Source organism: Caretta caretta, chromosome 14 (genome assembly GCF_965140235.1).
Source record: "Caretta caretta isolate rCarCar2 chromosome 14, rCarCar1.hap1, whole genome shotgun sequence".
Lineage (NCBI taxonomy): Eukaryota > Metazoa > Chordata > Testudines > Cheloniidae > Caretta > Caretta caretta.
Genome location: NC_134219.1, coordinates 33,641,219 through 33,653,947, shown reverse-complemented (window position 1 = coordinate 33,653,947; position 12,729 = coordinate 33,641,219). Strand labels below are relative to the sequence as shown.

The 12,729-nt window shown below is 45.7% G+C and overlaps 1 protein-coding gene across 1 annotated transcript; it reads right to left on the bottom strand.

Moving 5' to 3' along the window:
- Positions 1–6,872: 6,872 nt before the first annotated feature.
- On the bottom strand, positions 6,873–7,808 carry LOC142069211 (olfactory receptor 10A7-like). The gene has a single exon (XM_075119722.1). The coding sequence runs from the start codon at positions 7,806–7,808 to the stop codon at positions 6,873–6,875; it is 936 nt and encodes a 311-aa protein (XP_074975823.1).
- Positions 7,809–12,729: the final 4,921 nt, after the last annotated feature.

Below are 12,729 nucleotides of genomic sequence, written 5' to 3'. Positions count from 1 at the left end.
TCATTACAGTCAGAATCAACTTGAACTGTAGTTTACCTGCTGAATTTGGATAATGATATTTTGGTGAATTGTAGCCAGAGCTATCCTGGTATAAGGAATCTTTGCGTTGCTGTAACTGCCAGGTATAAGGGCTTGTGCCAGTGTAATTATATTGGTTAAAAAAAAAATCACACCCCTAATACACAAAGTTATTCTGGTATGAAATCTAGCCCAAACTAGAACAAGGTTGGTGGGCAGAGCTCTCCCTGAAAGTCTTCCGACCTCAGACATGGCTTTTACCAGCAAGAAAGTGATTTTGCTTGTAGAGCTTATACAGATGGGTTCCCTGAAAGAAATAAGCTATATTAGTAAGAGCACATTTTTTGGTTGGTACACCCAGGTCTACGCTAGGGATTTTGCTGGGGAAGAAGTGTCATTAAAAAGCCTAACCAACATTACTGTACTGGGAAACATTTCTGTTTAGACCTGGCCAGAGACACAACTGTATTATACAGTGGGGCTCCTGGGTAGCAGCAGAGGGTAATGAAAGGAGAAAGGACCATTTTACTCTGGGAATACCCCTAGAGGACAGGAGATAAGGAAGAGGGAACAGGCTGTTATACTCTGTAATGACTGCTAGAGGAGAGTGGAAGATAAGCACAATGGAAAGGGGCAGCTGCACTCTACATTTGCTGCCACTCGGTGGCAGCAGAGAATAAGGACCCCGCCGTGTTGTGTTACTGGCACCCACTGAGAGCCAAGAGAAAAGGACACCTACAGAAAAGCCTTCTCAGCCGAGGTGCTGTGGCTGCTGGATAGCCAGGCAGCACCAACGATAAAGACAATATACTGTGCACTAGGTGGCGGCACAGGGTAAGGGATACACATGGGGGAGTCTATTGTGGAAAATATAGATCGCGAGCGAGACATAAGAAGCCATCAGTGAGAGCCAGGAGGATTCTGTAGAGGATAAACAGGAGGAAAAGATGAACTATACTTCAGCTTCGAAGAATTAGATTTTTCTTGGTAAATGTTGATTTCACCCAACACAAACTGATGAAAAAAATTTCCATTGATGACCATTGAAATTTACAGATCGGCAAAGAACGAAAAATGCTGCTTGAGAACTTAGAGTTTGATTTAAGGATATTTACTTGGTATATTTTGACACGGGATGTTAAAAATTTGTATTTTAACAGTTTAAAGCTTTAACTTTTTGAATCTCAACAAGTACTGTAATTAAATAACTATTGACTGACCCACTCACGGTCTGATCCCCCATAATTTTCTGCAACTGAAAATGTATTTAAGTATTTTTTATTTTTATGGATTAAATCAATATTATCCATTGAAACAAATAAAAACCGACTTCTGCCAAGCCTAGCGATAGGTGCCCTTTTCTCTTGCATTACTCTCAGCTCTCACCTTGTCCCAGTAGCAGAGATGCCCAACTCCTTTAGGACACTGCTTTGCCATCTTAGGTCCATTAGACGCTGTAGCAGCATAAATAGTATAAAAGTTGCAATGTTGCTACCTAGTGACTGTTACACAATGCAGCTACTTAGCGAAGGGATGTCAATCCGGAGCCCTCTCAGGGAGTCATTATTCAACATATCAACATTTTCATTGCTTTCCCAACACCCATCAGCCTGTGCCATGCCATTGAAACCTGGGGCCTGAGCTATAAAGCACCTGGGACAAGGAGCACACAGCATCCTTACCCCTCTGCGCATTCCTCCACCCAGGATCTTCATCTCACAAGTGGTTCCCAAGTTCACAATCTGGGAGTTCCCACAAATATCCCAGTGTGCAGCACTACACTCAGCCTGTATCCAACGCAATCTACGAGAGTGGGGGGCAAATGTTCTGTGCATCCCCTCTCCCAGAGAGCTCAGGTAGACAATCACCCAGATAGAGTCACTCATGGCCCACAGGGAGAACATGGAGACATTTCTTCAGTGAATGGTAAATTTGCCAAAAAAAAAAAAAAAATGCATTTTTCAGGGCAGTGAAACTATTCAGGAATTCAGGTTGAATTTGGTGAAGAGTTTTCGGGAGAAAAAATTGGGAATGTCTTGAAATGTTTTAAATTCGCACTGAAAAAATTTCATTCAACTTGAATAGAATGTTTTCAGCCGTTCATGTCAGTGAGAGACTCAATTTGGTTAAAAACAAAAAAACTCACTAATTTGATCAGTTTTGCTGTGACACTTCCTGTAATACCCAGTGCTGTGAAGCACCTCGCCACCGCCTGCCCTCAGTGTGAGGAAGACTTGTTTGTACCTACCTGGGGGTCAGCTCCCCAACTCCACCAGCCCTGGGCGACAAGCACTCCTCTCCAGGCCTCTGCAGGCCCTGCTGTTACTTTACAGTTCGCGTTGGGCACATACCAATGCTCAAGGCCTCAGAGCATCCCCCTGGAGTGACCAGCCCCTGGTCCACTGGACACTTGCCATATTCACAGATCTGCTGCTTCCAAAGAACCAGAAAACCTTAGCTTAACCATTCCATCTCGGATCACCGCTCTGCTTAACACACAGCACTTACATATGTTTCCAGTGAAAACAAATAGAAGTTTATTTAGCAAAGCTTAGAGATTCCAGTAGTAGCAAGTACTGGAAACAAATGGTTACCTATAACAAAATAAAATCATAACATGTATTCTAGCGCCCAAACTTAGTTAACAAGATACATGTGTCTTGTAGAGTATTGCTCCCGCAAAATCCTTGCTGTGCTTTATAGCCAGGCTAGTGGTGACCCTCCTTTCATAAGACAAACCCTGTTAACTTGTCTCCTAGGTGAAGGACTCTCAACACCCCCTGCTGTTTTGTTTCTCTCCGATTTTGCAATCTCTTAACTTGCACCAGGCTCGTTCTGTAAAGAGGCCTCCATGGTGAGGCCTACAATATACAAATGGCCAGACAGGGAGAAAAGCATCCTGTTATCTCAGAGGTATAAAACTATAGGGTTAGAAGGGACCACAGGGGTCATCTAGTCTAACCCCCTGCCAAGATGCAGGATTTGTTTTGTCTAAACCATTCAAGACAGCTGGCTATCCAGCCTCCTTTTGAAAACCTCCAGTAAAGGAGCTTCCACAACCTCCTTAGGCGTCTGTTCCGTTGTCCCACTGTTCTTACAGTTAGGAAGTGTTCCTGGAGGTGTGTCACCTCCTGGTGACCTGGCTCAACTCCAAGATGGTATTTTCAGTATAGATACATAATCCTTGTGAAATGTTTGGCTCAATAATTCTTAAGGAGTTATGACAATCCGTGTGATATTGGCTCTCAGTACAGAGCTCACATGCCACCCTCTGGTGAGCTCTTGTGCAGATATCCAACCCAGGGGATCCCTATGAAACTATGCACACTCTGTGCCCTTGGCCAGTTGGCAGAGGTCCCGGTCTCATATGGGCCACCAAGCTGTAAACGTAATGATTCCCTCCGCTCTCATCGGAGAGGTTAAAGACCAGGAGTAAAATTTTCAGAAGTGCCCAAGAGCCAGATTTTCATAGAATCATAGAATATCAGGGTTGGAAGGGACCTTAGGAGGTCATCTAGTCCAACCCCCTGCTCAAAGCAGGACCAATCCCCAATCAAATCATCCCAATCAGGGCTTTGTCAAGCCTGACCTTCAAAACTTCTAAGGAAGGAGATTCCACCACCTCCCTAGGTAACGCAATCCAGTGTTTCACCACTCTCCTAGTGAAAAAGTTTTTCCTAATATCCAACCTAAACCTCCCCCACTGCAACTTGAGACCATTACTCCTCGTTCTGTCATCTGCTACCACTGAGAACAGTCTAGGTCCACCCTCCTTGGAACCCCCTTTCAGGTAGTTGAAAGCAGCTATCAAATCCCCCCTCATTCTTCTCTTCCATAGACTAAACAATCCCAGTTCCCTCAGCCTCTCCTCATAACTCATGTGTTCCAGTCCCCTAATCATTTTTGTTGCCCTCCATTGGACTCTTTCCAATTTTTCCACATCCTTCTTGTAGTGTGGGGCCCAAATCTGGACACAGTACTCCAGATGAGGCCTCACCAATGACAAATAGAGGGGAACGATCACGTCCCTCAATCTGCTGGCAATGCCCCTACTTATACATTCCAAAATGCCATTGGCCTTCTTAACAACAAGCGCACACTGTTGACTCATATCCAGCTTCTCGTCCACTGTAACCCCTAGCTCCTTTTCTGCAGAACTGCTGCCGAGCCATTCGGTCCCTAGTCTGTAGCGGTGCATGGGATTCTTCCGTCCTAAGTGCAGGACTCTGCACTTGTCCTTGTTGAACCTCATCAGATTTCTTTTGGCCCAATCCTCCAATTTGTCTAGGTCCCTCTGTATCCTATCCCTACCCTCCAGCGTATCTACCACTCCTCCCAGTTTAGTGTCATCTGCAAACTTGCTGAGGGTGCAATCCACACCATCCTCCAGATCATTTATGAAGATATTGAACAAAAAAGGCCCCAGGACCAACCCTTGGGGCACTCCACTTGATACCGGCTGCCAACTAGACATGGAGCCTTTGATCACTACCCATTGAGCCTGACAATCTAGCCAACTTTCTACCCACCTTATAGTCCATTTATCCAGCCCATACTTCTTGAACTTGCTGGCAAGAATACTGTGGGAGACCGTGTCAAAAGCTTTGCTAAAGTCAAGGAACAACACGTCCACTGCTTTCCCCTCATCCACAGAACCAGTTATCTCATCATAGAAGGCAATTAGATTAGTCAGGCATGACTTGCCCTTGGTGAATCCATGCTGACTGTTCCTGATCACTTTCCTATCCTCTAAGTGCTTCACAATTGATTCCTTGAGGATCTGCTCCATGATTTTTCCGGGGACTGAGATGAGGCTGACCGGCCTGTAGTTCCCAGGATCCTCCTTCTTCCCTCTTTTAAAGATGGGCACTACATTAGCCTTTTTCCAGTCGTCCGGGACTTCCCCCAATCGCCATGAGTTTTCAAAGATAATGGCCAATGGCTCTGCAATCACATCCGCCAACTCCTTTAGCACTCTCGGATGCAACGCATCCGGCCCCATGGACTTGTGCACGTCCAGCTTTTCGAAATAGTCCCGAACCACTTCTTTCTCCACAGAGGGCTGGTCACCTCCTCCCCATGCTGTGCTGCCTAGTGCAGTAGTCTGGGAGCTGACCTTGTTCGTGAAGACAGAGGCAAAAAAAGCATTGAGTACATTAGCTTTTTCCACATCCTCTGTCACTAGGTTGCCTCCCTCATTCAGTAAGGGGCCCACACTTTCCTTGACTTTCTTCTTCTTGCTAATATACCTGAAGAAACCCTTCTTGTTACTCTTAACATCTCTTGCTAGCTGCAACTCCAGGTGTCATTTCGCCTTCCTGATTTCACTCCTACATGCCCGAGCAATATTTTTATAATCTTCCCTGGTCATTTGTCCAATCTTCCACTTCTTGTAAGCTTCTTTTTTGTGCTTAAGATCAGCAAGGATTTCACTGATACATTTTAAAATGTATTTAGACGCCAATAGGACTTTCAGCACCATCTTGGGGCTTAAACCCATTTTTGGCATGTTCTGCACCTGGATGCTTTTGAAAATCCCACTAGGCACCTCAATACCTTTAAGTACATCTGGCCTCAAGCGAGCTTGGTGACACAGGAACACAAATCTCATTGAGAGGCCAGGGGCTGAAGAGCATCCATCACTTCGGAAGTTGGGTTTTCAGAGCTAGGTCCACAAAGGGACTCAGGTGCCTAGGGCCAGCATTTAGGCACCACTGAGAGCCTCAAAACACCGGCTCAGCTGACACCTGATGTCATAGGTGGCTAAATCTCTGCCACTAAAGGCCTGTAGGAACCAGTCTCTGCCAGTGAACATATGCACAGCCCCCTCAGTCTAGGCACTCAGCTCAGACCTCACCCCCACAGGAGCCTCAAGCTAGACGTGGCCCTGCCTGTCTCACCTGCAGGGCTCAATCCGGTAGGCATGCTCCCAGCATGCCTATCCCCAGCCAAAGTGGCTGAGGGGCATGGAGCCTCCATTATAACCCTGATCCCAGTGGCTAGGGCATTCAGCCAGGATGTGGGGGAGACAGGTCCAATTCCCTCCTCCCCCCCCCAAAGAGGAGCCATTTAAACTTGGGTTTCCCTCTTCTCGGGTGAGTTCCCCGTGCACTGGCATGGAGGGCAATCAGGTCTGGGGCTCCCTCAGAGTCTCCTGAGGACATTGTTCCACTGTGTAAAACTAATTAAACATGCATTGGGCCAGAGGAGGACTCTGCCGTCCAGTGGCTGGGACACTCGCCTGGGGTGGGGAACCCACAGTCATATCCCTGCTCCGTATTAGTCGGGGGGACTGAACCTGAGTCTCCAACAGCCTGGTGAGTTCACCCCTCCCCCTTGGGGTTCCCAGCTGAAAATCCCAAGCAGAGGCAGTGTCAAACTCCATGGGAGAGATGGGGCTTAGGCAACACTCTAACTGATTTTTCCTCTTGGCTAGGTGAGGCAGCTCCTTGCTCCACATGCTGATCTCTGGGGATCCCTTTCTTAGCTGCCTACTTCTCCCCATGCACCGTATAGGGAGCCTGGCTCCCCATGCACCGTATAGGTTCCCACTGGCTGGCATGGCACTAAAACTTACTCATTGCAACACCTAAGTCCCTTCGTAGATCTAGCCCTAAGTTATTCTAGTGTATGGAATTAATCGAGATATCTACCCACATTCAGCAAGTAAAATACAGCTCAGTTTTATTCCAACAGTCCTGGTATTGATTCCTCTTATACTTTCAAAACTTTGCACATCCTCAAAATGTTATAAGTGCATATCACCAAAAATGGAGTGAGAAATAAGATCCACATAGCATGAGTATTACACCATCTTGCCTTAAGGGATTAAAGTTTCTGAATTCTCATAAAATCTAGACACTTACTGACAGTTTTTTCAGGGCTTCCTTGACCTCGTGGTTAATCAGGCTGTATATGAAGGGATTGGCCATAGGAGTCAGAATTGCGTAGCAGATGAAGAACACTTTGTTCAGGTCTCTCAGTGTGTTGGTTTTTGGTAGCAGGTACACAGTGATTAGGGTCCCACAGAAAATGGCCACCACAATGAGGTGAGAGGAGCAGGTAGAAAATGCCTTTTGCCTCCCGGCGGTGGAAGGGATTCTCAGGATGGTGAAGATGATACACACGTAGGACATCATGGTTAATACAAATGGAGGCAGAGTGAATATAGCAGCCAGGATGGTAATGACAAGCTCTATCTGGTTGGTGCCATTGCAGCAGAGATTTAACATTTCTGTGGATTCACAGCAGAAATGATCGATTTTATTGGGGCCACAGAAAGTTAATTGTAACATAAGAACTATGACTATGATACCAGCCAGAAATCCATTTATCCAAGACCCAGCTGCTAACGACAGGCAGAACCTGGTATTCGTGAGGGCCGCATAATGGAGCGGTTTGCATATCGCCGAGTACCGATCATATGACATCACTGCTAGCAGATAGCATTCTGCAGCAGCAAAGAAACTAACAAAATAAAATGGTGTCATACAACCACTAACAGAAATGGTATTGTCCCCTGTCGGAAAACTGGCCAGAACCCTGGGCAGGAGGGTGGAGGTGTAGCAGGTCTCCAAGCAGGACAAGTTCCCCAGGAAGAAGTACATGGGGGTGTGAAAGTGCCGATCAGCCACAAGTAGCGCAACAATGAGGATGTTCCCGGCCAAGGTCACAACGTAGATCACTAGAAACAGCAGGAAGAGTAGGGCCAGCAGTTCAGGAAGATCCCTGAATCCCAGGAGGACGAATTCCGTGATGGACGTTTGATTCTTCCCTTCTGTGTTTGCCATGGGGTGTATCTAGGAAGGATAAAAAGTGAGGAAGAGAAAAATACGTCTTGGAGATGATTGGCAAAAACATACTTAAGCTTTAACCCAGCAAAGAAGAAGTTGGGGGGGAAGGAAGCCCCCTGGTTTGATAATGGAGTTGCAGGAACAGAGCTGGCTGGCATGTTGACTCTTTGGATATATTGTCGTAAGTTTTATGCAGCAGATTTAACAAAATATCAACATCTCTCGAATTGGACCAGGAACCCAGTTGCTATGTTGAAGGGTCTGAGAGCCCACCATAATGGGCAGCCATTTAGACACACATAGTTTGATTCACATAATCTCATATCTCTTCTCATGACAAAGTTTGTCCAAATGTGGGATACCATTACTGAGAAAGTCTTCATATTTTTGTATAAACCAAATCAATCAATCAATAAATCTAGTGCTGGACATCAAACTAGAGGATCTAATGGTCTTTTGTGGCTTTCCAATCTATAAATCTATGAATGTACCTCTGTGATTCTTTCACATTGTTACACAGTTCCAAAATATCAAAAATTCCCAACAGGTAGAGCCAGATTTACTACCTTTAGCAAATATTAATAAGAGTTGAAAACCTTTTCCATTATATAAGTTGTGGAACCTGAAAATGTTGTTAAATTGTGCTGGGAATTCTCTCCCTGTAACACGAATTCTTGGACTATTAAGGCTGAGACTTCGATAGTACTCTATAGGAGTTAGGCACCCGCTCCTCTTGACGAGTTGGGCACCTAAATCCATTAAGGCACTTAGAAAATTCCAACCAATATTGGTAGGAAAGTTAAAACTTTTATTTCACTGATTTTTCTATTCTCTCTCTCTCTCCTTAAGTATTCAGCTGTATATCCATCTCTTTATCTCCCATGTATATAGAATGGGTGCCGTGTGTCTGCAGGCTACAGCGTCCCTGTTTCACCATCCGTATTTAACTCCAGCAGCTACAACTGGCTTTGTCCCCTGCTATGGAATCCTCTCTGGGGCCTTGTGACCAGTGTGAACCTCTAGTGACTCAGGATGGCCTCTTCAAAAACAGGTGTGACTGGTTGGTTCACAGAAACATACCTAGCAGAGGGAAACAGGGTTAAAACAATAAAATCCTATGCACACATTGTCTGATTTCACGGACCATTTCAGTCTCTTGCTGAAGTTCTCATAATCCTCATCGCAGCCGTCCAGGAGGCTCCAGTCTTCACTGGAAATGTTTTCCTTCAGGGTTGCCTTGTCGAAAGCTACCGGTTGGTGCCTTCTGTTCGCCATACACAGTGCCTTTTTCTCCACCTTCACAGTGAACGTGAGTCTGGCTCTCAGCAGGCGATGGCCGCTTCCGGTGTTGAATGATGGCACTACTGAAATATCCTGCAGGAAGCATCGTCTATCGATCAGGAAGTAATCGATTTCATTCTTTGTCTTCGCATTTGGTGCGATCCGGGTCCATCTTCTGTTGGCCTTCTTTCGGAACCAGGTGTTACCAATGAACATTCTCCTCGTCTCTGCCAATATATCTAGCCGTTCTCGCACGTTTCATTCTCCGATACCTCTGAACTTTTCGTCCTCTCTCCCTCTTCCAACCTTGGCGTTAAAATCTCCCATCGCAATCCTTTATGTGGAACTCTGAGCGAGGGTTTCCTCCAGCTCCTGATAGAATCCTTCCATATCCTCATCTTTGCATGCACTTGTGGGAGCGTAGATCTGGATAACTTTGAGGGTATTGTTTCGGTTCAGTAGGAGGTAAAGCACCCCGATACGTGATGACTTCAAATGGTATGAGACGATTTGTCTATCTAAACACTGCCTTTCCTTGCCAGTTTAAGCAGGTTCCACTTAACCCAGGTACCCCCAAAAAACAATGAGGCAGGTTGCCCCCTGCAACCCCGGCCTCTCGGATAGTCTGACACCCCAATCAGAATCTCTCCCCACTTAGTCATAGATTCCAAGGCCAGAAGGGTCCCTGGGATCATCTAGACTGCATCGCTGTGAAACACAGGCCGTAAGACTTCCCTGAATTAATTCCTGTTTGAACTAGAGCAAATCCTTCAGAAAAAACATCCAATCCTGATTTTAAAATTTCCACTGATGGGAAATCCACCATGACTCTTTGTAAATTGTTCCAGTGGTTAATTACCCTCCCTGATAAAAACTGTGCCTTATTTCTCGTATGAATTTGTCTAGCTTCAACTTCCAGCTCTTAACCCTTGTTATACCTTTCTCTGCTAGATTGATGAGCCCACCCTTATCACATTTCTCATCCCCACATGGTTACTTACAGACTGTGATCAGTTCGCCCCTTAACCTGCTCCTTGTTAAACTGAACTGACTGAACTCCTTGAGTCTTCCAATCCTTTAACCGTCCTCATGGCTCTTCGCTGAACCCTTCGTGAATTGTGGGCACCACAACTGGACGCAGGATTCCAGCAGTGGTCGCACCAGTGCCAAATACAGAGGTAAAATAGCCTCTCTGCTCCAGATCACCCTGTTTATATATCCAAGCACCACAGTAACCCTTTGAGCCACAGGCTGTTTTTTTATCCACTCCGAAGTCCCTTAGTTCAGGGTTCCTGCCCAAAGGTCCCCTGGGGGTTCGAGAAGGGCGTCTGAACCTGACTACACTGGTTCATGCAGTGTCGTAGCTGAAAGCTTGTCTCTCTCACCAACGGAAGTTGGTCCAATAAGAGATATTACCTCACCCACCCTGTATCTCTCATACACTGCTTCATGCATTTCTCCCACGGGGCTTTTCCTTTTGAGCATCAGACCACTGAGGTCTGTCTACAGCTACCATGAGGCAGTGCTTGCAGAATTTAACCCTTAGCTACCCATACCACAGCCACCCAAAGTAACTGTGCGTATCAGCAGGACTTGGACCTGGGCCTGTAAGGTTAAAGGGTAAGTAATATCCCCACACTGCAACCTGGCAGTGCCTGTAGCTGACTCATTCCCTGTGGCCCATAATCTGCAGTGGTTGTACGCCACGGTAAATTCCATCCTGCATGATCGGACTGAAAGTGCTCTTGGCTCCTTGACCCTATATTCGCCCATGGGGCGCACCAAGAAGTGTCCAGGCAACAATGTGGATCCCAGCCAGCTGCCATGACCACCTTGCTTCTCTGTGTCTGAAGTCCTGGTACTGACCTCGACTCTGACTTTGATTCTGACTCCTGATCGACCCCTAGAAACACAAGTGGGATGCTGAAACCTGGTTTTGACCCTTGTCCCAATTCCTGATTCTGCCTCCGGCTCTGACCCTCGGCTTGACTCTTGACCCTGATACTGACTCTGACCCCTGGCTTCAGTTCCGGGATCTCCAGCTCCTAACACTTGTCCTACCTACCTTTGCCCAGCATCCTGACACAGACTATGTATCGTAAAAATGAATACAGACACTTTCCACATTCTTCACAGAAGGTGAATCTTAAATTGCTCATGCTTAATTACTCAAGCACTTTAATACCCCGGTTCGGAAGGTGATATATAAATGCAAAGCAGCAGCAGTTTGGAATTGGGTGCTCACCTCTATTCGTAGGACAGCTCTCACTTCAGTCGATGAACTCATTTCTCAGGGTTTGAGACCACGTGGGTGAGGTAATACCTTTTATTGGATTCAGAGTAATAGCCATGTTAGTCTGTATTCGCAAAAAGGAAAGGAGGACTTGTGGCACCTTAGAGACTAACCAATTTATTTGAGCATAAGCTTTCGTGAGGTGCTGTAGCTCACGAAAGCTTCTGCTCAAATAAATTGGTTAGTCTCTAAGGTGCCACAAGTCCTCCTTTCCTTTTATTGGACCAACTTCTGCTGGCGAGAGACATGTTTTCGACACACAGAGCTCTTCAGGGTTTGGCAGACAGGACTCCGGTTCCACTGAGGTTCTTGTCTTTCATCATTCTGCAGAAATGGGACTTTCTCAGTAAAGAGACCTGCAGTTATCTGAAGGGATGAGCTGGTGCCTGTGATCTACCCTTGGAAAACGGGCTTCCCCTTCGATTTAATAACTGTAAATGCTCTCTCATATTTGTATTCTTTCTTCATGCTTTTCAATACAGTCCCACTTCAACCTTTCTCCCACTTGGTTCATTCTGTGTCTCCAGAGCGTTGTAGCCAACAATGCCCACTGTGAGTTGCAATTATACAAGTCCCATTCTACATCACGTTTTAGTCTAATGATCCTTTTGTGGAAAATATTTCAGATCATGGACAAACACCAGCTTACATTTTTGGGAGATGCCTGTCCAAGGTGATGGCCAGTTATCATGTACTTGCACCGCCCCCGAATTAGTATTCAAGAGATGCTGCCATCTAATGGGCATTTTTGAAAATAGCAGCCCATATCTCACTCTTACAACATGCTGCCACCTAGTGGCCATTTTACAGTATAACTTTCCCATTATTGACAGGTTTCAGAGTAGCAGCCCTGTTAGTCTGTATCCGCAAAAAGAACAGGAGGACTTGCGGCACCTTAGAAACTAACCAATTTATTAGAGCTTAAGCTTTCATGAGCTACAGCTTACTTCATCGGATGCATAGAATGGAACATATAGTAAGATATATATATATATATAGAGAGAGAGAGAGATTAGTTGGAAGTTACCATACAAACTGGGAGAGGCTAATTAGTTAAGATGAGCTATTACCAGCAGGAGAACACTTCAACCTCTGTGGCCACTCAGTAAAAGATCTAAGGGTGGCAATTTTGCAACAGAAAAGCTTCAAAAACAGACTCCAAGGAGAGACTGCTGAGCTTGAATTAATATGCAAACTAGATAGCATTAACTTAGGTTTGAATAGAGACTGGGAGTGGCTGGGTCATTACACATATTGAATCTATTTCCCCATGTTAAGTAGCCTCACACCTTCTTGTCCACCGTCTAAATGGGCCATCTTGATGATCACGACAAAAGTTTTTTT

Coding starts and splice junctions, on each gene's coding strand:
- LOC142069211 (XM_075119722.1), bottom strand. CDS start 7,808: ATGGCAAACACAGAAGGGAAGAATCAAACGTCCATCACGGAATTCGTC.